This window comes from Squalius cephalus (genome assembly GCF_949319135.1).
Source record: "Squalius cephalus genome assembly, chromosome: 18".
NCBI lineage: Eukaryota > Metazoa > Chordata > Actinopteri > Cypriniformes > Leuciscidae > Squalius > Squalius cephalus.
Genome location: NC_137139.1, coordinates 26,953,140 through 26,979,389, shown reverse-complemented (window position 1 = coordinate 26,979,389; position 26,250 = coordinate 26,953,140). Strand labels below are relative to the sequence as shown.

Genomic DNA, 26,250 nt, shown 5'->3' with positions numbered 1-26,250 from the left:
TTCTATCCATCCATCCATCCAATTTCAATAATTTTATATATATTTCAGTCACAAATAAAGTGTTTAGAGTTTATCTGCAGTATGTCAGAAATAGAAACAAATTAAATCAAGCTACCGTAGTTAGTTTTGCGAGTTTGGAGCCTTTGCTGTTCTTGGTTTCTTTCATGTTTGTCCTAACTTTTGGTCTCTTGGCATTTGTCTGTATTTGATGATGCAATATGTACTTTTAGATTATGTTTTTTGGCTGATCTAAACACTAAATCGTTTCATGATACCAATTTGCCTAGGGTTCCCTATGCCGACATCTTCCGAAAAAACACTTGTGTTCACAAGCTTGTTGACATAGGCGGTCTGCGAGTTTGAGTCTCACACCGTACCGCTGCTGATGTCTCTGCCTGTTTGCCTCTGTGACACCTGCTGTGTGCCGTGGCCCTGAAGGGCATTTTCAGCTCGAATCAATAGAGCTTCTCTCAGTGCTCACTAACAGGCTCTGGGGCCACAACTTTTGGATTTCAGTTATGTCTGTTCAAGCTAAGGGCGACTTCTGCACAGGCGCAGTCATTTCTGGTTCTGCTTTGATCCCTGAGTGTGTGTGTGTTTGTTTTTCAGAGGCAGATGGAAGGGGGGAAAGGTACTATGGTATAGACTCCTGCGGGATAATGGCCCCGTTCAAAGCAGGGCACGATGGAGAAAGAACACGCTTGACTGTAGCGGCCTGGGTTAGCATCAGAACACACAATCACACAGATACTCAGTTGAGAGTATGTGTGTAGTGACAACTGACTCTTCTGTGACTATAGAAAAAAGAGAGTCAATTTATATATATATATGCTGTTTCTGCACATGTAACATACATGAAATAACCCCTGTATCAGATCTATACAGGTGGAGCTGGGGAAGGTGGAGGGTTTCTGAAAGTGGGCTGTACTACTGGTATTTGAATGTTAAGCCGTAGCTCATTGGCCTACGATGTAACAGCAACCAATCAGCTGCGCTATGTAGATGAGATGTGATTGCTACCAAATGAGTTAAGGACCTATCGGACTGCGCCATCTAGTGTCAAATGCCAGAACTTGGTATAAATATGGTAGGAACATTATAACCTGGACCAGATATCAGAGATCATTCAAATATTGTTTTAAAAGCAAAAAATCAAATAAAAAAATAGCAATTGTTAGACACGGATACATGCTAAGTGCATAAAGTCAACAGCTTCGCTGTATAGCTTTAAATTGTTCACCTTTTTGCTCTCAAAGAGCATACCGCTGACACCACACAAAGGTAAATAAGAAAGTAAGTGATAGAAAGAGGGAGAGAGGGGGGGGTGTTGAGAGCTTCTTTTCATCTACAGGCTTTTAAAGAGCTCACTCTATAACCCGCAAGAGAAGCGAAGATGCAGGTGATAAGTGCTCCATCCTGCCTGCCCCATCTGACACCGCTGATGGTGTTTCTATAGACTTGTTGTTTTTATTTCACCCCCGACACCGACAGGCCAGACATGCTTTAGTGCAAATCACTGCTCCTCCCTGGAAAGCTGCAAAAAAACATCACCTGACAGCAGCTCTGCTCACAGGTGCAGAAGTCTGATGGCGTGAAGGGAGCGACGCCTAAAAGAATCTCATTTTTCAACCTCTTAATGAGTTCTGCTCATGTGTCAAGAGAAAGCGTAACACAAATAGCTTCGTATTGATTTTTAATACTTCTTTGTAGTTCCAACGTCCTTCAGCGAGGTAGGAGGAATTGCTACGTTTTTAATTTTGCCATTTTTATTAAGAGGGGAAGTAGAGAGATGACAGAAAATTATGGCAAAGGAACTAGGAGACAAAGTGGGCCGGATTCGAACCCGTGACTGCCACATGAACACCACAGCAATGTGTTCTGGAGCACATATGCTAACCACAGGCAATGGCTCTGAAAAAAACAGCTACATTTGAGTGTTTAGTGAAAGTGAGTGTAAGTGAAGGGTGTAACTTTTATAAAAAAATATATATACTTTCTGTTGGTGCTTGAAATTCTCAAGATCCAATGTACAAATTATAATTTCTGTCAGCAATTTTTGGGCCGCAATCAGTTGAGCTTCGTCTTGTGGTGCACGTAGCATATTTAGCCAACTATTTTAAAGACATTTTAAACAAACCACAAACGGTTTTATCATATATTTGTGATGTGTAAATCTACAATAAAGTTAAAAGAAATGACATACATGCTACTTAAAATCAATGTCTGATTGCTTTTAGAGGGAAAAGCTGCTCATTACTGCTGGCCTAGGAGCAGTTTTCTTAGTAATAATAGCATATCGGTGAAACAGATTTGGCAAACTATCAAGTGTTTGCGCTCTGGAGAGCATCAACGTGTTTTTGCAGTGTTGAGCAGTGTAGTCAATCCCAAACATAGCTGTTGATTTCCTGAAAGCAATGGTCAATCAGAGGTGTTAAGTTTTGAGCGGTGAGTGGATTCAGAGTTCTGCGCGCTCGCAAATCCTCTCATTATAACAAACAGAGTGTAGACAGATTCATTGTGCAGTCAGTTGCATTGATTTTAAAGGAATTTTGTGAGATTGCGATGAACTGAGATGAGTGACAGCTTTTTAGTACTACTTTGAGCACTTTCTGCCATGCCAAATCCCACACACAGTATGCTTGTTTTTCTGTTAAAATTAATAGTGGTTCGTGAATGTGGTGCCTTTAATAACATAAGTTATCGTAAGCGTTTATGCTGGGATGTGTAGGTTGTGCGGTGACATGTAACTTGAAACTATTTCAAGAAAATCTATTTAAATGTGTTTTTAAAGGGAAGTGCATCTCCTTGCCCTGGAGTTGGTTCACCCTCCGCATATGAAACTGCATTTTTAATGATATATACACTGCCTGGCCAAAAAAAAAGGTTGCTGTTTGGATTTAAACAGGCAAATGTTTAAGAGTCTTAAGTCTTGAGAAAAATGTTTCTAGCATGTTATATGTTTGGCAACAGTTCTTCTAACCCTAATTGATGGAGTGTGTTGCTTTCATTTTTTTAACGACCATGTAGGAAGACACATCATGGCCATATTCCAGGATGACAATGTCAAGATGCATCAGGCTCAGATTGTGAAAGAATGGTTGGGAGAGAGCATGAAGAATCATTTTCACATGAATTGACACCTCTGAGTCCAGACTTTAAATTCATTGAAAGTCTTTGGGATGTGCTGGAGGAGACTTTACAGAGTACTGGACTTTTGCACTGTCAATACAAGATCTTCATCAAACGTTGATGCACCTCTTGATGGAAATAAATGTGTTTCAATCAAAGACTCTGAAGCAATTGCCTATTTAAATCCAAACAGCAACTTTTGTGTGTATATAAGTTTAAGGTATTGGGTAGTATTAAGGCATGTAGAAAATGGTCATGCAGAATAAGGCATTTACAGTATATGTGCTTTATAAGTACTACTAAACAGCCAATATCCTAGTGATATGCATGCAAATAAGCAAGTAGTTAATAGTGAGAATTGGACCCTAAACTAAAGTGTTAATTTTTACGATGGTGAGAAGAAAAGAAGGCTGCATGATTGGCACTGTTTAATGTGTCAGGACACATACACAAAACCACTAGACCATGGTGCCAACACACCAACATTGTAGTCATGCTTCCATTCTATTCTGAATTCACAATGTTGTGATTTTAAATACTCAAATAACACAAACGCACATTGTGGGCCACTGAACAGTTGTGTCGCCTACCTAGCGATGCTCCAGTCTGGGTCTATCTTCAGGACGGTGGGGTCCTCTGTGTAGTTAAACTTCACCTCGGGGTTCCTCAGCTCAGCAGAGTCAATGTCCACCATAACCGGAGTACTTCCCGCGTTCACGCCGGCCGGGGTCACACACACGATCTCTTTAGAGCTCCGCCTACAGTCATGGAGGAAGCGCAGAGGTGTATTAGGGTAAAAGCAAATGAAATGTTTACTAATTCTCATCACAATCAGAGCATGTGCTGTTAAAGCATATCATCACATTCATATTTCATCATGACACAGATTCTGTACTCAATAAGAGTTAAGTTTGTTTGATGAAGCTCTATCATTTGTGTTAACAACCATATGGGTTTCAAAGACTTCGGGTCTGTTTTTCTCTGTCTGTCTGCTTCACTCTCTCCTCCTGTACTGGAGACGTGCCTGCAATCTCCATGCACATCCCCTTAGTACGTTGCCATGGGAACGCTTTTCAAGATGCACACCCCAGAAATCCTCAGAAGACTGCACATATTTTGACAAGGTGGTTGTCACAAACAAACACACACACACACAAAAAAGTTGTGGAGCGGATAAGCCACAAATTTCCTCAAAGGTAAAATATACAGACATTCAATGAAATGAAGTGCAAAATGCAACCATTGCTTTGGGATATTTTTTTTGTTGAGATTTTGCATTTTAAATATGTAATTTGGATTACAGACATGTAGAATAAATTTGAATATAAATCCACTGGATATTATGAATGGAAGACACAAAACACACAAAAAAGAAGCAGGGCATATGAAAGGGATGGTTCATCCGGAAATGAAGATCACATGTCTTTTGAAACTCGTTTAATTATTTATTTATTTTCTGTAGAACACAAAAGTATATATATATATAATATATAATATTTTCATTTGTGAATAGAAATAGTAGTTTAGACATAAAGTAAGTAAATGATGACAGAATTTTCACTTTTGGGTGGACTAAATGGCATAAATGGCCACTTTCCACTTTCATTGTACTGAACTGAGCAGCATGAACATTCTTCAAAACTTCTCCTTTTGTGTTAATAGCCATACAGGTTTGAAACTATGTGAGGGCGAGTAAATGAGGAAAGAATATCCATTTTTGAACCTACTATCACTTTAACATCCTCGCACAATGGGTTAACAGGATGTGGACCTTCTCTCTGAAGCGAACCCTGGCTCTGAGACCAGGTGTGGCTGACGTCTCAGTCAGCGAGAACCGCGGTAATCCTCATTCTCTCCTTCTCTCATGTCTGAGACTTGGCAGCGAGACAATGTTTTTTATTCTCCGCTGCAATGCAGAGCGGTCTGGTGCTACAGATAGACAGGCGGACAGCAAGAACACTCATTCACTGTCCCCGTCCACAAACGGAAGCGCACAATCGACCGGGACCGAATGTGCCATTCCGTGGCTGATGTTCGTGCCTTCAAAGTGTCTCTTTATGCTGTAGATACACGCCGAGGGGTAAAAAAAAAATGGGCCTGGGTGTTTTGACTGACGGAATGACAGGTGGACGTGCTAAGGTGAGAAGCCGGAAGACAGCTTTTTGGAAGGATACAGATAAAGACAGAGGGAGACAACTTGGCAGACGAATAAGCAGAGAGAGTAAGAGAAAAAGGACCACATTAACAAGCAAGCGGAGACTGTATGTTGGCAAATGCTACACCAAAACAGCCAACAGGCTAACCATCAAAACAACTGGCACAGAGCCTATGGAGCATATAAAACAGTCAAACAAACACACACAAACTATGTGACAGACAGAAACAGAAAGTTAGAAAGAAAGCCAGACAGATGGAGGGATAAACGGATAACAAGACAGAGAGAAGGGCAGCCAAACAGACAATTATGCTTTTTTCATATATATATTTTGGGACTTTTGCCTTATTATTAGACAGGTCACAGGATGGACTCGCACTTGGATCACCCAAATGAGCTGAATAATAATTTATATTTTGAATTATTTCTAGGCAGATGCATTTGACACTGTGACTGTCCCCAATATGTCTTCATAGTATATACCAATTCATACCATCAACCATCATGCCAGAAGTGTGTGGCATAGCTGCTAAACGATACACAGAAGATATAGAAGAGCAGTACTCACTTTTTGAAGTGACAAGGGTGACGCCCAATGTTGACCCCAACAGAGCTGCCAGCGTTGAGGTGGTTTCCTTCGATAGTGATTCTGGTTCCTCCTGAGAGGGGTCCCTGAGCGGGCTGGACACGTGTGAAGTACGGCGTCTGAGGAAGAAAATGATACATTAAAGAAGTTCATTGTTATTGTCATTTTATCTTATTTCAAACACTATTAGTACAAAGTATACCCATACTGGGCGTCACCCTTGCCACCAACTCTGTGCATCTAACTTCATGCGTTCCTGATATACACTAGCATTCAAATATTTGGTGTTGGTAAGATATCTAACATTTTTAAATTAAGTATCTTTTTTAAGTAATTTGATTAAAAATACAGTAAAAACTGTCATATTTTGAAATTTATTTCAATTTAAAAATTTAAATTTTAAAATGTAATTCATTTCTGTGGTGGGAAACAGAATTTTTTTTAATGCTGATTTGCTGCTGCTTACTATTTTTTGTGGAAACTGTGATACAGTTGTTTTCAGGATTCTTTGACGAATAGAAAGTTCAAAAGAACATCATTTATTTGCATCTTTTGTGACATTATAAATGTCTTTACTGTCACAATTTTATGCGTCCTTGCAGAATAAAAGTATTAATTTCTTTAAAATGTACTGATCTAAAACTTTTGAACGGTACTTCATTTATACACAAGTGTTTGTTTGGAATTATATACATCCAATTTGCATAATTACAATTATCCAAAGGCAACAAGATCTGAATGTATTTGTAGGATTAAGTGTCTCCAGACTCCTAGATGCTTACCACAAAGGTGAATGCCCTGGGTGAGAGGGCTCTGTAGTCAGCCAGGCAGTCTCTCACACACACCTCCACCTGGGCTTCCTGCACACGGTATCCTGTGGCGTCATTCAGCAGACACACAATCCTGCAGAAGAAAGACACGTCAGAATCCTCTTTAAGGTTCGTGATTAACAGCAGTGCTAAGTTTCCACAGACCTCAAGGGGAGGAAGGTGAATGGATGGATTTATATGATACAGCGCAAGTAAATATTATTATCATAATTAATCTGTTTCTGATTTATGAGCTGACCCAGACTGAAACTGCAGACTTTTGTTCTGCATTTTCTGCTCTGATTTCTGCACTGCAAGGATTCTTAATTTAGATGTGGTAAAATGTGTTATAATTACTAGACACCTATCAGAACTAACAATATATTAAAAACACACTTTGCAGGTTGATTTTGACAGATCATTCAGTGAAAAAGAGTGTTATAGTTAGGTTTGAATATTTAAACAAGGCTGTGAGGTATAGACTTAGTCTTTACAATGACACAAACTGTATAAAGGCCCTACACCAGGTAATTTGCACAACTTAGAAAACTGTTTTATGGAGTTTTTGTCAACTGATTTTTTATTTCAGAAAGACATTTTTCTCCCGTGCACAATTTTTATGATGTTAAACAACAGTACAATACATTAAACACGCTGTATTTCTAACCCTCACAGCCTTGTTTTCCAAAAATCTTCAAGTATTACCCACCTTTCCGCGCTAACATATTCCTCTTCAATAGGAACACAGGGTACTTTTCCCAGCCGAACACCTGTCATAATGTCTCTGAACTGTAGACCCAGATTCTCTCCAGTGATGGTGAGCCTGGTTCCGCCTTGCCGTGGTCCGGTCTCTGGAAACAGCTGTCAAATGAGGAAAATAAAGATATTAGTTTGATTGGAGACAGAGCAGGAGATTTAAAAGACTAAAATACAACAAACCAAATATTATTTTTGGACTTTTTGCCATGATGAGCAGAAGGGCAGAGAACAAAATCAGGAAATGTAGAGTAAAGAAAAAAAGTCTGGATATTCTGATATATGTAGACCACATAATGGTCCACTGGTTGGTGCACAGGTCTTGGGATTGAACCCTGTAGCTCCTTATAGTCTCAGAGTTCCAACACAAACTCAGACACCTTGCATTTTAATGGAGACAAATCACCCCTTGGCGCAGGGGAGCAGAAGCCCCTAATGCTGGGCTTGGCGAAACACCTCCCTCCAACCCCCCTCCATCCATCCTCTAATTGAAACTTATTACCCAGGCTCTCGGATCCACGCTTCAGAGCCGCATGGCGCAAGGCAGTGGGATAATGTGATTTATTTAGCTGGATTATTCTCCGTAACGAGGACAGGTGTGGCATGACAAAACAAATATGGTGAATGATGTGCCGTGGTAACAGCAGGATGGCGCCCCATAACAGCCATCATGAGGTAATTACAGGTACTCTGTACGCCTGATCTCTCGACCACAAGGTCTCCACGGCAACCTGGAGCCAGGCCCCGGCTGTATCACTGCCACAATGGCTGTGGGCCTAGAATGGAGCCTTGAGGTACCCCTATGTGTAAAATGACATTGCATAGAAAACTGTAAATTCAACAAGTGCGAAATGAGAAAGTTTGCCATAAAATTTTCTTGTTGGTCATGTACAGCCAAAGTAACCATAGTCTCAGCCTCACTAAGTACAGGAGAATTGAAGTATAAAATGATTGACAGGATGAGGAATTCAATTAAATTTAAAAGAATTGCAAAATAAATTCAATGCAGGTGGTCCATAAAAATAAAATGAAAGAAAAATAAAATAAAACAGATTTAACTGACCACAGCAAACCAACTAAAATAAAAATCTATTATTATTAGTTTTTAATCATTCGTTTTTATCCATCTATCCACTTTTTCATTTGTTATCTTTTTGTTTCGCCCCTGTCAAACCAACATTCACCTTGATACCAGAGGTAAATTTATTTATTTTTATTTTTAACTACATCCTTGCATTCACATTCGAATTGCAATTCTGCATCCTGACTGTAACCTCAAATTAAATTCAAATTAAGCTGAGTATGAATTTATAAGGCATTTTCAATTCAGTTCTGAACGTTGTTTAACTCTGTTGCATTCATAACTGGCAAGAGTTGGCCAGTTAAAAAATCATTTTGGCTGACTTCATGCAACTTCCTCATGCCTGGAACAAGGTAGGGAGCAGCGATACAATGAGCACTTTTGAGTCAAGTCAAGTCAAGTCAAGTCATCTTCATTTATATAGCGCTTTTAACGATGTAGATTGTTCCAAAGCAGCTTTACATTGATAATAGGAAATTAAAGTAAAGTGTTCTGGCTTTATAGCAGCTCTAGAATAAAGTTATTGTCCAGCTAAAGTTAGTTTGCTGGTATAGAACTAGGAAGAGGAAGAACTATTGAGGAAGAACTATTCTCTGGATTCGCCAAATTCCCTAAACAGCTAAAAAAAAAAAAAAAACAAGCCGTCGCTGGTCGCATCACACACAAAATGTGGACCAGACTTTATGCAAATCTGGCCAGGCAAAACTAAAGTAATCCCAGGAACCGGTCAGTACAGTTCTCAGACGGCACTGTACTGTAAATGCAACAACCTGTGTAGCAAAATAAATGCAAGCTGTATTGATAGAGCATATACTGTAAACCATCTAGTCTTGACCTGAAAATCACAGATTTTCGACTGAAGACTGTCGCTCGGGATTCCACTAAAATTAACCTACATAAGATGTCTTTTATTATGTTCAAAAAACAATTTATACGTTTCTAATTAAATCAGCCTTAGAGCGAAATGATAGATAAAAATAATATCTCTCAACACAAGTGGGGGTACACTAATATACACACACGTTCTCCCCCAGGACCTTGTTAAATTACAAGCAGTTAAGTAAATCTCCCTTCATTATCAGCTCTGGGTAACGATACATTTCAAAAAATATATGCAATTACTGAGATTAAAGTGCACCAGAATGCACAAAACCTCCTGTCGATTTCCAGTGGCGAGATTATTACTGTTTGTGTTTCGCTTTTCCCCCACCCCCCGCCAATGGGTGGGAGGACGACAATGGAGGGAGAGGGGGAGGACTCGGAGAAGACGGCGGGTGAAAAGAATAGGGGCAGATTGGGGTGTCTGAAGACCTCCATCTTCCAGATCCCATCCGCCCACAAGCCACCTGCACAGTGTGTAAGGCTTAACGCTTTCCTGATGTTGCGTTTGTCTACCGTCTTTCTGTTTGTCGGTCTTTCCCTGATCTTCATCAGCAAGGTGGTCTTTCATCTTTTGGCAAACACAGAAATGCAGCATGGGTAAAATCTCTCAAAAAACATTTGGTGACAAATTACAGTCAAAATCTACTGGTAGAAACATCTACTTGTGCTCTTCAGCTCTCAGATACGCAACACAGTTCTGTCTGGCACCCCCTCTCCATACGTCTGCGGCTGCATACTTCCTGATGTAATTGAGGTTAAGTGTCTTTGCTTACGGGTACAACAGCTTCACTTGGGATTTCACCCAGAAAACCTCCTATTTATAGAGCTTCCACCAATCTGCTGAAGAATGGAAAAATGCATCAAAGTTCTGCCATATCTGTCGCTTTAGTTATGTAGCTTTCTAGGGCCCTAATTTGCTTCCTTTTTTCCCCATCAAATATTGTTAGTTTGTAGCATATGTTCTCAAATCCCTCTCCCCCTAAGCCAATCTTAGACCCTCGTATAGACCACAGAGTCAAAAATTGGCTTTTTGTACCGAGCGATGCCAATAACGAATACAGCATAACGAAACATGGAGGGAAAAGTGCTCTGTAATTGGTTTCAGAGGGGTTGTTTTACATGTAGCTTGGTAGCATCCAATCACAACCAGACTTGGATGGGCAGCAGCAGAAGTCCAACTCCCTAAAGGCACGTGAGGCTTAAGACTATATTCATTTGTTACCTACATGAAGAGAATTGAATCTGAATCATCCAATCAGACACATTGTTTTTTTCTACCACCTCTCATTGCCTGTCTCACTTTATCTCACTGCATGAAAAACAAGGCAGAACAACATGTATATTTTACATATTTCAGTGTCAAAGCTTATCAGAGCTGCTTACTGTTGACAGAGGTGTGATAAGGGTTGCGTGTGTGCGAGAGAGAGAAAATCCGAGATAAAGAAAAGAAAGTTCAGCATAACAAACCTTGCTGTTGCCCCCCGGTTAGGTGCGCTTTCCTCTGGTGTAATTAGAAATGGAGAAAATCTACACTCTGAGCAAGTTAATGCGATATTGATGGCGAAGTGAAGAGGTGCATTTTGGGAAAAACAAGAGCTAAGAAGCAGTTTAAGGAGGACTTTACCCCAAGATTGTCAGGGTTTTTCCACCCAGCATGTCACAAAACTTTGCAATTGAGTAGCTGCCAATGAGATGAATGGGAATGCTAACGGCTAGCTCTCTCCAGGTATTACAGACCTTCTTAGCCCATAGAGTGAAAGGGCACAACTTTGACGTCAGCAGACTGCTTTAACAGAGACGCAAAACAGCAGACAATAAGACAGACATAAAGCAAATTCAATTACTACTCATACCCAGGGGTCTCTCTCTGAAGAGAGAGAGACAGAAAATCCCAGTTTAAATACTCTATTCCAAATGAAATTAGAAGCTTATCCACCAGCTAATATACTAAATCACACGGCTCTGACGTGAACGAAGGAGAAACGAGGGGATGAGTGTGGTAGGAATTGATAAACTGCAAGAAAAGAATAAAATATATAGGCATATAGCATAATGTTACTTGTGTTAACAAATGTTATGGAACGTAAATGTTTTTTAAACAAATTCATGAATGTGAAGTTCTGGAGAGAGAAAAAAACCCTTTAGTATGCTAAGCAAACTAATGATGGTACACTTTCCCACTGACTATTTAGTAGATGGTTTGATTTGCATTGCTAAATATCGAATTATTATTCTCACAATTTAATTTAAACCATTTATTGCTACTGGGCCTAAAACTGGGCCAACTGGCGACTTACTCCCTTTTATTTACTCACTAAAGGCAATTTTACCCCACATTTGCCAATTGTGTATTTTGGACCCGGTTCACTTTCCTCATGTAGTCTCTCTAATAACATCAGAGCTGTACCACAAACGTCCAAAAATGGGCCTGTGAAGGAAGTACAGCATGTGTTGCTGTTTTATAGGGTTTTGTAGGTTTAGTACATTTAGCGTACTGTACTTCCATTCTTCAACACCTTTATTTCCGTCCACTCACTCTTAAATCAAACATGGCCAACAGGTCACGTCAATGACGTTTGGTCACGAGACACTCTGGAACATACAATGCTTGACGTCATGTGTCTTACTGCACCATATCTGATTTGAGAGCTGCGGTAGAGGGGGAAATGTCAATTTCAAGCTAAATTTAGTCTGTTCATCACACAAAGCTATTGTATGACTTCAGAAGACTTACTGTAGGTCTGATTTTGAGCCTGTAGTCATCAAAACCGTTCAAAATAGTCTTACTGGTTAGCAGATTCCAAGTGAACTGAAAACAAGCGTATGTCTTTCCCTTTCTTTGTCTGTACCTCTTCCTTTTCTGTTTCTCCTGCCATTCAAGCTTTCAGCTCTGGTTATAGAGCGATAAGTAAGCAGAGAGACAGGCATGAGCTAACGGATTAGCAACTGTGCCACTGGCAATTACCCAGTATCAGGGGCTAATCTTACTGAGAGACACCGCTGTCTCTCCGACTGCCAGCTGCCAACACTGGCACACCGCAGTATATTAGCATCAATCCACCACTGCACGGCAATAAAAGCACAGCGAGAGATTTGTTTGGCACGGCCATTGTGGAAAACATAAGATGGAGGTCTATTGTTTTTTTTTTCTTAGATTAAGAGTGTCAGTGTCATGGAAACTGAAAAACAGTACAGAATTGCCATCGTTAGCATACAGGAAGTAAACTTATGGTTTCTCTGAACGAACATTTATGATGAGATGCCAAGTGGGAAACAACAAATATTTGTTAAAATCCCTTCTAATAAATATAAAGACATTTATAGTGTTACAAAAGACAAATATATTCTTCACACTAAGAAGAAAAAAAAATCCTTTTAAGAACTGCTCACTGAAAGGTTCATTAGGGAACCAAAATTGGTTCTTCTATAGGGGTTTTCGCACGGGTTGTTATAGGAACTCAGTCAGGGCCATACATAGGCATTGAGGGGGACATGTCCCCACAAATAACTAGAAATGGCCAAATTGCCAATATTTGATATTCTTGATGCTGTTCTGTTGCACTCAATTACGTTTGGCTCTGTGAGTTGTGTTAGGATGACAAGAAGTTTTAAAAGCCAGCAGATGGAGACATTATTCAAGCATGCCATTCAACAACGTCAACAACTGGTGGGTGGAGGACGCTGTGATCGGAGCTGTGTTTTTGTCGTATTATGCGTTCAGCCAATCAACATACACCTGCATCACTGGTAGCTCTTATTGTGCTGGGATAGACTCTACTCTGAAGTAGGAGTTAATTTAGTCCCCCCAAAAGGCTATATCTAAAATCGTTCCCAGTCTCTGGGGTGCGTATATGCCAAAAATCAGATACTTGCGGTGCGATAGCACCGTTCCAAACCCGTAAGACTTTCGTTCATCTTCAGAACAAAAATAAAGATCTTTTTGATTTAATCAAAAAGATTTCTGTTCCTCCATTGACATCTACGCTACTATCCCTTTGACGCTTCAAAAAGTTCATAAAGAGATCGTAAAACTAATCCATTTGAATTGAGCTGTTTATCCAAATTTTCTGAAGAGACACGATTGCTTTATATGATGAACAGATTGAATTTAGGCTTTTATTCACATATAAACATTGATCCGCAAACATAAACAGAAGCTCAACCAAACCTGCTTGATGACCAAGAACAAACCTTATTGGTTCTTGCTGAAGCTCAAGCATGCGGCGTAACACAAGAATGAACCTCATTGGTTCTTGCAGAAGCTCAAACGTGATGCGAAACACATGAGAATGAATCTCATTGGTTATTGAGGAAGCTCAAACGTGCTGTGTAACACACGAGAATGAACCTCATTGGTTCTCACACATCAAGCGAACATGCTTAAGCAACTGTTTATCATAACTGATGTGTGTTGATGAATGTTTATATGTGAATAAAAGCTTAAATTCAATCTGTTCATCATATAAAGCGATCAAGTCTTACAATCTCTTTATGAACTTTTTGAAGCGACAAAGTGGTAGTTGCGTAGCTGTCAATGGAGGGACAGAAAGCTCACAGATTTCATCAAAAAGATCTTCATTTGGTTTTCCGAAGATGAACCAAAGTCTTACGGGTTTGGAACGACATGAGGGTGAGTATGACAGAATTTTCATTTTTTAGAGTACTATTCCTTGTGTGTAACAGATGATACTTCAATTGTATACAGTACATTGATCTGAACAAAATATAAATGCAAAAATAATATTTAAAAGAACCATAGAACTACTCAAAAACCTAATACAGTAAAAAGTGTACTTGATAGATTCTTTGCAGACCATAAGATGCAAAAAAAAAACAGTTGATGAACCTACATTTTCAACACTGCTCTGCAAAAACAACACCTGTTAAATGCTCACACAATAAAAAGTGTGTTTGACAGCCTTGTAAATAGTGAATGTGTTAAATGGAATGTGACAGAATGAGAACGGGTGCTACCTTGTTGATTTTGGGGTGCGCGCAGCGACTGTTTCCTGCACTGGGGTGCATCCAGATGCTCTCTAGAGGAGCACACTCCTGTCTCAGCGAACACTTCTTCTCCTGCACGCACCAGCCGCAGTCGAACCGGGGATCCGCTTTCAGACACATCCCACAGCTGTCCCGCATGGCGTAACACTTGTACAGGTGCGCTGTCGAGAGAAACAGAGATAAAGAGAGGGATAAATATGCAAGCAGAGCAGAGGACAAAACCTTGCAACCGCACATCAGATGAATTCTTCATTAACGTGCCAAGTTGCTTGGCAACCATAAACCATCTACAGTTGAGCTAATGAACTGTAATACTCGACTGAAGAAGTGTTTATTGTGCTTATTAGACTTAATAAATGTGATTATTTTTAAACAATGGTGTCTTTTATTTTATATTGCTGTACAGTTTTAGTTGTGAGTTTCATCTACAGTACATCTCACAATGAGCCTAAATACACCCCTTTACTATAGTAAAATCATGCAAAACCTTGTTTTTAATTTAATTTAATGCACTCAAAATGACAATTTGAGATAGAAAAAACAGCTAAAACCATCCTTTGCTGGTCTTAGCTGGTTTAACATGGATGTAGCTGGCCAAACTGGTGTTCAGTTGGTTTTAGCTGGTTCTCCAAGTCTGACCAGCTGAGTTGTAGCTGTTTTTCAGCAGGTAAATGCATATGAATTAAGAGCATAACTTATGTACCATGTAAACACTATATATTATGGTATTTACATGATTCCAAGGTATTTCAAAGAATACTGTGGTACACATTCAAATAGTACCATGGTGGCCTTTTGTTTGAAGCTGAAAGAATGTAAAAGAGCATTGAAGTTGAACAAACGAGTTAATCTACACAAACAACACCTGCTAAACTGCTAAGCGATCGGCCAAACTTTAAATCGGCATGTTGCCATTTGAACAAGAAAAAATGTAGGGCGGGACTTGACTTTGTCCAACTGGAATTGATTGAATGATTGGATGGTTGTGTTTTGCTATTGGTGGATCTCATGTGAGTGACAGGATGTCCCGCCCTCGACTCAAGCCTCTAAACACATTATCACAATAGAGATGTCGCTACAAGAGGGAGGGGGAGTTATTTTGATTAAAGATTACAAGGGCGTGTTAATTAAAAAAAATTATAACAATAATGTGCACTGATAAATCATTTATAATAATAAATACTCCATAAACAAACAAGAATGGTCAATTTTGAATCCATGGTGACTTTAAAATGAGAGCACAAACACATTCTGCTATATTTTTTTATCTAAAATGTTCAAATAGTTCCCTTTAAATGTCAACAGACAGGAAGAGAGATTAAAAATTGGATGATTTATGAAACAAAGGTATCACCTCTGCTACCGCTAGCAATTAGTGAATTACAGATGTTAAATTCCCATTGTAAAGAGAAAGATGACAGATTTTTCATGGATCCCTGGAGCTTCATGGGACTGGGTGAATGTTCTGTTTGCCTGGGTGTCTTAGACTGCCGCCGGACTTCAAAGGCGACAGCGTATCCATCCGTCTCAGCCTCATGCTAATCTGATTAGCCACGGCTAAGCTTAAAAGTAGCGCTGCGCTAATTAAACTGAACCAAATGAATGATTTAATTACATTAACATTTCCACTTTACAGCAGGGCAAAGCTGGGGTTTTTCTCTGGCAGCGTGGTGAAGATGGATACATTTATTGTGCTATAAAGACAGCGCTGAGAGAGAGAGAGAGAGAGAGAGAGAGAGAGAGAGAGAGAGACAGAGAGAGAGAGAAAGAGAGAGAGAGAAAGAGAAAAATAGCACAAAAAGATCTCAAAATCCCCAAAACAAGATAGTTAAAGACTAGTTAGAGAATATACACTGAATTTGTTTTCATACATAAATTTATCAATTTAGTGAGATTTATGCTTTAAACAAGGAAACAAAATATGTCAATGTGGTTAAAAACTAAATTCAAGATGTTTTTCTTTGCATAGATTTTCTTTTAATAGTTTATACAATGTTTATTCAAGCAAATTTATCTTGTTTTACGGATGAAGAAATATTTGTCTGAAAAAACAAAAAACAAATACAAATTAATGAATTATAAATAAATATTACATTATCATATGATTATTGTTGAAAACAGTTTTGCTGCTTAATATTTTTTTTGACAGATATAGTTTTTCCAGATTTATTGATAATACAAAGCTCAAAAGAACAGCTTTTTTTTTTTTTTTTTTTTTTAAATATAAATCTTTTGTAACTGTATAAATGTCTATCACGTTTGATCACTTTAATGCAGGGTTCCTCAAACTCGGTCCTGGAGGGCCGCTGTCCTGCAAAGTTTAGCTCCAACACTGATCAAACACACCTGAGCAAGCTAATCAATGTCTTCAGGATCACTAGAAACTCACAGCTAGGTGTGTTTGATAAGGGTTGGAGCTAAACTGTGCAGGACAGTGGCCCTCCAGGACCGAGTTTGAGGAACCCTGCTTTAATGCATCATTACTGACCCCAAACTATTGAACAGTAGAGTATAGACAAGTAATCATAAAATGAAATGACATTTATGAATCAATTTACTTGTACTCCACCCAACCAAACTGAAGCATTAATCAATTCTACCTTTTGAAACCGACCATATGAAGGCATCTTAGTAGACAGGATGTTACACAAACATTGGATCTGGGTCCGTCTTAATGCCTTCCTATCTCTGTGTACAATAGCATTTTTCAGATTTTTTTGACAGCGAAGAGATGGGAAAAAGAAGAACGGAAAAGCGCGGCACTCGTTACCATCACTCAAGGTGCCGAGAGCTACATTTGGCCCAGGTGTGGCGATCTATTGGATGGCCCTCCAGAGTCACCATTCACTCAGCGCTCTAAATAGCTGCTTACCAGCCTGACACTTGAAATATTAGCAGCAAATGGACCTGGACTCGACCCAAAATGACCAAAGTGCTCATTTTGAGGTATATGAGGAGTCAGGCTGAGCCATCGAGACGGGGATGTCAACCCATAACCACACTTTCTCGACTGACACCCTTTTCATTCTTTCTGAATGAGGGTTTCACACGGTTTCTCATTGTTTAGCGGCGGCGAGCTACAGTCACAGCTCAGGAAGGACCAGATAAGCTGTATGGAGAGCAGTGAGGCCTGACATGCAGCCAAGCATAAAACGGCCCTAATTCATCTTCACAGAGGGGCGGATAATACAAAAAGAGTGACTATAGAGAAACGGATGTGTCAGACTGAGGCGAGGTTTACCTTGGATATGGTAGGGGTTGTCAATGACGAAATCTCCATTCCACACAACTGATAGGTCCACCGGCAGGTCACTGATGTCATTTCCTTCATAGTCGTACTGCAGAGAGAGAAAGAAAAACGAAAGATAGATATGACTCCACGCTATTTATCACACTTGGTAATAGATGTTTTCTGACTGTTTGTATTATACCAGCCTCCATCAACTAAAATTCCTGTCATCGATTAAAGCAATGGATCACAAAAAGGTTATGTTTTACATGGGTGTAGCAATCATCATGTGAAAAATATGGGTTTTGAACTGCTTATCACCATAATTTTCTGTCTCTAAAGTGTGGCTAATCCACCAAAAAGACAAAAAGGCACCAAAAAAACTATTAAATGACACATTGAACAACATTTTCAGATCTGATCCAACAACAAGAAAATAGACACAAAAAAAACCTGTTGGAAATCAGGCTCTTCACATTACTCGATCCCATTACCCTCACTTCTCACTATTACTTTCTGTCCTCTATCTATTGTCTTTCCATCTACCAAAAAGACACATTGTGCTGTAGTGTTTATGTGCTGTAGACTTTTTTCCCCTTTATTTTTTGTCCACTCTCTACTAAACAGACAGAGAAAAAATTGCTGGACACAGTCAACTGTAGTGTTTATGCAGTAAATGAGAGCTTGAATTTAGCCTGCAACATTTTTCGATTACAATTTCCTCCACTTCTCACTATCTTTTCCTGTTCTTGTGTTGATAAAATCTGCTAAAAAGACAACAACAACAAACAAAAAATGCCATTGCACTATGGTGCTTAATATGCAGGAAATACAGTTTTGAATCTGACCTTTATTTCTGAACCAATTATTCCTATTTCTAGTTATAATTTCCTGTTTTCTCTCTACTAAGGATAAAAAGACTCAAAATAACAACAACAACAAAAAAAAAAATGCTGTCAACATTCAGCTGTGGTGTTCATGTAGAAAATTGGAGTTTGAATCTGGCTCGCAACTAACTTCCTGTCCTCTCTCCAATTAATAAAAAGAAAAAATGGCCCAAATATCAATACTGCTGAACACATTCAAGCTCAGGAAATGAGAATTTGAATCTGGCTCGCAACATTTTTCGATTCCCATAACCCACGTAGCTCAACCCTTTGTGCAGCACATCAGTGTTTTACTGCACTGATCCTGACATGCAACTGGAGGCCGCCGGGATGAAGAGTGTTTAGAAAAACGCATGCAAACCGTGTTCCGGTGCACAGCTCGAGCTCAGCCCTGCTGAAATGGCAGCAAATGAATGAAACATGCCGGCTTATCTCGCTCCATGTAAATCTTGCCATTTAAAAGTGTATCCTTGAGAGAGAGAGCGAGAAAGAGAGTGAGACGGATAAAACGGAGAGAGCAACGGAGTGAGACGGACAGCGGAGGAGAGACAAGTCAGGATTCTCATCACGCAATTGTGAGACTGTCAGATCAATATGGGGGGAGGTGAAAACACTCCACCCTGACAGCAGCCTCCTCTCTACGGCCTCTCTCATTCACACACACACTCCTTACAAGCACTGATAAACAGCAGGAGACATTCAGCACACTTACAGGCGAGCTTCTAGTATCAGAAACCGTCTCTTCAAGCAAAGCTACTGACTCAGAACCAGCGCGCAGAGAGAAATGCGATTTGTCTGTGCGCAGCCTGGCCATTTCTGGATGAGCTGAGGGGAGACGGAAACGGGGCGGAATAGAATGAGGGCATGCGGGAGCGCTCAAAAAATCTAAATTACAGAGCGGAAGCCATTAATTTACACATGAAACAAGTGGCGGAGTTTAGGCGTGAAGCGTGTTGCTGGGACTTAAGTGAAATTGGCATTTCCAATTTGCTTTCTGACACATCTCATTTGGCTTCAACTGTCTCCAACATACACACACGTGTGCAAACGCACACACAATAGTTGACCATTGAGACTTGAACATACAAAATACATGGCAAGCCAGTTTTGCAGTGCCTTTCAAATGTGTTTGTATGTAACATCAAAACAGTTTTTGTGCAGAAACCGTTTCAAAGCGGCAACCTCTCGTTGAGTGTATTAAAGGAATTGTTCACACAAAATCACTCTCATGGCGTTCCAATCCTGAATACCCGTGTTTTTAACCAAAAAGAAAAGAAATAAGGAGAATTATGATTTAGAATGTACTCCTTTACCTTGCAAAGAATGGGGGGACTGGACCTTTAACCCCTTACCAGACCCCCATACATGACATACCCAAAATAAAAAGGTTGCTGCTCATAAGTCATTCTGAATAGACATAACCAAAAAAAAGGACTCATAACACATATTTTAGCTGGTTTAGACTCTTAAAACCAGAAGCGATGTGATTAGATTTCAGAGACAAGCAATTTGTCTGTCCAATCCAGTTGCGACGCGACTATGAGACATGACCAAATCAATCAATCAAAGACCACAGCCAATCAGAAGAACGTGTGGGCGGAGTCTCTCTGCAAGCGCACTGCACTCACAACGAAATGGATGAGTACATAAGTAAACTTTAATAAACAATATTAACCCTTTTTTACATGAGTAAAAATACATACTGAGTGAGTGAAACAGTCTTTGTCATAGACACTTGTTTGTTCAAATTAGTTCTGAGGTGAATTATCCATTGTCACTTTCAGTATTACTACAAAAGTCATGCAAAATGATATGCAATGTGATTGTTTCCAAAGAAAGAAAATGCACTAGACCATATATCTTATTTGTTATCTTTCAAAATGACGGAAAGAATTAAAAATTATCTGCCAATGTTTATAAAATGTAGCGCAACAAAACAAACATTAACGCGAAGACTAACAAGTATGGTGAGCATAGGACCGGTTTTGTTCACATTGCACATAAATCAGTTTTTTTTTTTTTAAATCTGATCTTTATGACTTTACCCGTCTGTCATGCTGCAAGTGATGAAATCAGGTCCGTTTGTTCTGACAGTGCAGTCAATATCCGGTATATCCACATCGGTTGCTGCAGTACTGATTTAAGTGTCAGCGCGACAGCGAGAGTCTTACTTCTACTATAACTGAGTAGCTGTCACTTTGGAAAGCAAGGACGGAAAACTGAAAATTGCCTTTGCTCACGTCCATCATGACATCTCATCATGATGAACTCCCGAAGAGCATCAGACAACATAAGCATCGGAGGGATTACAGCATTATTGACACATTCATGCAAACACTGCCTCTTAAACCACTCATGTTCACTCATTCACCAATTAATAGATTAATAATGTCGCATCTGAACATACACTAATGTTTAAACGTTTGGGGTTGGTGTGTTTTTTTTTTATAAATGTTTTTTATAAATATGTCTTTTATGCTCACAAAGACTGCATATATTTGATCAAAAATGCATTAAAAACAGAAATATTATTACAATTTAAAATAATTGTTTTCTATTTTAATATATTTTAAAATGTAATAATGGCAAAGCTAAATTTTCAGCATTATTTCAGCATCATTTCTTCGGTGTCACACGAACCTTCAGAAATAATTCTAATATGCTGATTTGCTGCTCAAGAAACATGAATGTTGAAAACTGCTGTGCTGCTTAATATTTTTGAGTAAACCATGATAAAAAAAAATTCAGGAGGATTCAGCATTTATTTGAAATAGAAAACAAAGATGTAGAAATAGAAATCTTTTGTAATAATATAAATGTCTTTACTGTCACTTTTGATAATTTGAATGCATTCTTTCAAAATAAAAGTATTTCTATGTAAAAAATAAATAAATACTGACCCCAAACTTTTGAACGGAAGTGCAATTGAAACTGAAATCAGATTTTAATCAGATTTTAAATCCCATATGAATGTGATCAGATTTAATGTGGCTGGTTCAGATTACAAACAACTACTGTAAACCGATCTGGTTTTAATCTGATTTCAAACTATATAAATAAATGTGAACAGTTTTTAAAAATAATAATTGCCATGGTTAGTTACAAACATCTAAAAGGAATTGAGTCGGACACGGCAAAATATAAATAAATAAATCAGATGTTTGCTGCCTGTCTGAACAAAGCCAAAGAGTCAGTTGACGACTCTTTGAAAGGCACAAGGTCAAGGGTAAACCGCTAAACACCCTCGAGTCACGAGGCCTTTCTTTTGACAACTAATCATTGGCAGCTTCTCTCAAAGCTCCAATTTGATCAAACACATCCTCCATGCAGACCGCAGATGACCTCCACGCTTACAAACACACATTCTTCCCTAAGCAGACATGTGAACCCTCACACTCCTCCTGCCTACGTCTCCTCACCAGCGTCCCAGCTCCATTAAACTTTAAAGAGCTCCAGCTGTCCTCCCACACATACGTTGCGTCTTTACAACGGCCGTCGCTGTTCTCCGAGGGCCGTCCGAAAACACAGCTATGATTTATTCATATCATCATTAACATGCCTTTGACATTACACTACGCTCTCACCTCAGTCAAACAATCGGCATATTCGATGCTAATCGTCGCGGTAACATCATGCGACTGGGGTCACGTGACTTTTGGTGACCACAAAATGGCTGGAAACAACTAAATGGTGCATTGTTCTTTACAAAAAGGTCACACGCAGCATTTATGGAAAAGGTGGAGGAAAACAACGGCCTCTGTTTGGTGAGAGAGGGCAGCGTGAGAGGAGCTCGGGGAGGAGCTCGGCGTCTACTTGAGACTGGATGAATAATAACGCTCATTATTCAGCCCGTGGTCATCATGGAGACATGGCGGAGAGTAATTAATTGCTTGTGCAAGTGTGAGTTCCCATGAGGCCGATGGAGGCCTCCAACACAAGGTGAGGAGAAACACGCATATGACCCAATTAAGAATAACCATGATCCGGCAACTTATTCCATACGCGCCAAACCTCACACACACAGGTCTTTAAAAAAAAAAAAAAGCCCCTCAGGTGCTGAGCTGACATGGCAGGTGTTGATAAATGTCAATGTCTCCTAGACTGTGACTTACTCTATACATTCTTGTCTTTGTGATCACTACGCCCACACCATGCCATGGTTATGATGTGTTTTCGAAATAAAAAATGTGCTAAAAATCTCAAAATAAAATATGCTGGTCGCATTTCACCTCAGAAAAAGAGAATGAATGAATTTAAACCTGTAACCTATACAAGTCTATATTCTGCACAGTGACATTTTCATGACAATTACATACATTCTCCCCAAGTCTCATTACCATAATGCGCCTGGACATTTTATTTAAAAAAAAAATATTCATAATATTCTTATTGGTGATACGACTTCATGTGGCGCTGCTCATACCGAGCAGTGAGATTTTCTGCTCGCAATCGGGGGTGGAATTGAAAACGAAGCCGTCAAGTCGGACACTTTTGCTGTGTTTGCGTGGTTTATTACTTAATTTTCATCAATAAAGTCTATATATTTTTTATCAGTGTTTTTTTTAATAAGCATGGCACAATTTAACATTATGGTTACATGAAAAGAGATTTTACTGTTATAAAAACATATTTGTGACAGTCAAGACGATCTGCTGAAGTTCAAACAGCATCAGAATGGGAAAGAAAGGTGATTTAAGTGACTTTGAACATGGCATGGTTGTTAGTGCTGGACAGGCGGGAGGCTGAGTTTTTCAGAAACTGCTGATCTACTGGGATTTTCACACACAACCATCTCTAGGGTTTACAGAGAAGGTTCAAAAAAGAGAAAATATCCAGAGAGCAGCAGTTCTGTGGGCGAAAATCTCTCGTTGATGCCAGAGTTCAGAGGAGAGTGACCAGACTGGTCTGAGCTGATAGAAAGGCAACAGTAACTCATTAGCACTCGTTACAACCGAGGTGTGCAGAAGCGCATCTCTGAACGCACAACACTTCAAACCTTGAAGCAGAGGAGCTACAGCAGCAGAAGACACACCGTGCCACTCAGATAAGAACAGGAAACTGAGGTTACAATTCACACAGACTCACCAAAAATTGGACAATAAAGGATTGGAAAAATGTTGCCTGGTCTGATAACTCTCGATTTCTGCAGTGACATTCAGATGGTAGGGTCAGAATTTGGCGTAAACAACATGAAAACATGGCTCCATCCTGCCTTGTATCAACAGTTCAGGCTGCTGGTGGGGGAATGGTGTGGAGGATATTTTCTTGGCACACTTTGGGTACCAATTGAGCATTGTTTAAACTCCACATCCTACCTGAGTATTGTTGCTGATCATGTCCAGGCTTTATGACCACAGCGCAGCAGGATAACGCACCATATCAAAAAGCTCAAATCATCTCAAACTGGTTTCTTGAACATGACAATGAGTTCACTATACTCAAATGACCTCCTCGATCACCAGATCTCAATCCAACAGAGCACTTTTAATATGTGATGGAATGGGAGATTCACATCCTAGATATGCAGCCGACAAACCGCTTTCAAGCTGATTTTTCCTTTTCATTTTGATGTAATATATGACCAGGATGAACACAATAAGTGTCAAGCGATAAAAGTTTGCTTCAAGTAAATTGATTGTTCTTTACATGACAGAACATTTTATCAATCACTTTCATGCAATTTCAGCATTTTGCCACTTATCAGACAGTCATCTTTGTAAACGGCAAGAAAAAAAAAAAAAATCCCACCCCAAAAAGTAATTCAAATAAAAAAATTGCTCGTACAAGAGTGAAAGTAAAACAACTTTGCAGAAGACAGGCTGGAACTACGCACTGACCTTAAAAGAGAATAAGAAAGCATTAAACTAACTTCTGAACATGATAAAAGACAACAAGAACTCCACTTATTATGACTCCAGTTATAGTACCTGAAATTTGTAAGCAGTTGTGCATGTACAATAGTCTGAGAATAGAGTAACATATGAGTTGTATAGGTCCTCTTTCTTTCTCTCTCCACCTGCATGCCCAAAATGCATAATTACCCTCACAGGGGAAAATGAATGGAGGCCAGAAATAGAGACACACACTGGGCATCTCCCCAGCCTGCGCCCGTCCTCTGCTGGCAAGCCCATTGATCAGGGGGATGGAGGGAAGGAGGGAGCGTACGGATACGTGCGGGTGAGGCAGGAGATTCCGGGTCCGTGGGGCTGGAAAGTGCCGATGTTAACAAAACAGACCAGCTGCTGGAATGTGAGGAGGGAGGGAAGAAAAAACGCCGCCTTTTGTGTGGGTCAGTCTTATATAATTAGTCATTTTTGATAGCATACCTGTGCGCCTGGGTAAAAATAACACATCAGCACATCGGGAGGGGTTTTGAACACACACGAGCGCACACACACACACACATACATACAGAAACCTTACACAAACACATGCAACATTCAATCTACTATTTTGGTCCTATATTACGGCATGACACTGTTAATTGTCAATAAAGTCAAAAAGGCAGTTATAAATATAATCATAAATAGTTTTTGTATATTACTCTTTATGCCATAAGGAGAAATGTCTTATTGATTGCATAATACTTTTTATGTTTAAGAAATTCCACAGATTGTGCGGGAAAAGTTACGTATGTAAATGTAATACTTATTGTTAGTGGTTTGTTGAAATCACTAATTCCAAGTACTAGTGATGCTTGACTAATTTTGAAGAAGAAGAAAAAAAGAAGCTGTCATTATGTATTTGTAGCTCATTATGCAGAGTTGTTTTATTGGTGCAACTGCTGTGTCGTTTTTTTGCGACAAGAGAGTCATTTTGTCAAGTGCTGTAGCTCTTGAATTCAGCTCTGAGCTCGTGGTGAATCTTCTTCCTAGCAGGAGCTCGGCTCCACAGGAGCGTGTGACACACTCTTAACCCCGCTGTGGGAAGCAACTGAGACTCCTCCAGCTATTCACCTCTCCCTCTCGCCCCAACATACGAAAGCTGCTTCCCGCTCCCTTCCTCAAAAATGATGACCCCTCTCCTCCCGAGCTCATTTTCCCTCCTTCCTTCCTATCTTTTTTTTCCTCCCTCAAAGTGTTTGGGGAGGAACTGGTGTGTTGAGTCTGAAGCAAAGCTTCTCTCTGCTGCACGGCTGCAATTCATCATCATGTTATCTATGACGGCTTTTAATTGGATCCTATCAAACTCTCCCGATAGTCCTCATTTTGCTGTAGACGGCATAGAGGAGATTCTGGATGAGATTTTTCTTCCCTTTCCCCCCTCTATTCCATTCCATCATTGTGTTTTCTCTGTCAGTCTCTCGTTCTCTCTCTCCGGTCATTTATCTGAGCTGAAGGTAATGTTGTAAAGCAGAGTCTGATACCATCAGCCTGTTCTGTTCATCTCCTGGGTCCTGAGCTGTGGCGTTCAGAGAGAGGGCTCTGTAGAGGAGAGCAACTTTAGGTCTCTTGTCTTGTCTTTTATACACCCATCTTCACTCCTTCATTTGATTTCCTCTCTTTTACATCTTTTCCGCCAAATTTGTGCTGGTGCCAGAGCACAATCTGTGAGCCGACTTGCGTTTACACTGACTTAACTTACTACACATCTCTCTCACAAACATGCATATTGGTCTTTGTTTATGAGTCTTAACGGGTTATCCAAAAAACATCATGTTACCATTTTTTAACCCTCATGTCTTTTCAAACCTGTATGACCTTCTGTAGATTGCAAAAGAGAGTTTCAACTG

The 26,250-nt window shown here is 39.7% G+C and overlaps 1 protein-coding gene across 2 annotated transcripts in view; it reads right to left on the bottom strand.

Annotated features, from left to right (window-relative positions):
• Positions 1-26,250, bottom strand: part of plxna1a (plexin A1a) — a 206,589-nt gene that overhangs the window by 38,671 nt on the left and 141,668 nt on the right. For both annotated transcript variants that reach the window (XM_079848220.1, XM_079848221.1), the window contains exons 11-16: positions 17,644-17,740; positions 14,373-14,563; positions 7,389-7,540; positions 6,653-6,773; positions 5,853-5,989; positions 3,720-3,887 (exon numbers count right to left, since the gene is read on the bottom strand). In XM_079848220.1, coding sequence (XP_079704346.1) covers positions 3,720-3,887; positions 5,853-5,989; positions 6,653-6,773; positions 7,389-7,540; positions 14,373-14,563; positions 17,644-17,740 — 866 coding nt within the window. The remainder of the gene's footprint in view (positions 1-3,719; positions 3,888-5,852; positions 5,990-6,652; positions 6,774-7,388; positions 7,541-14,372; positions 14,564-17,643; positions 17,741-26,250) is intronic.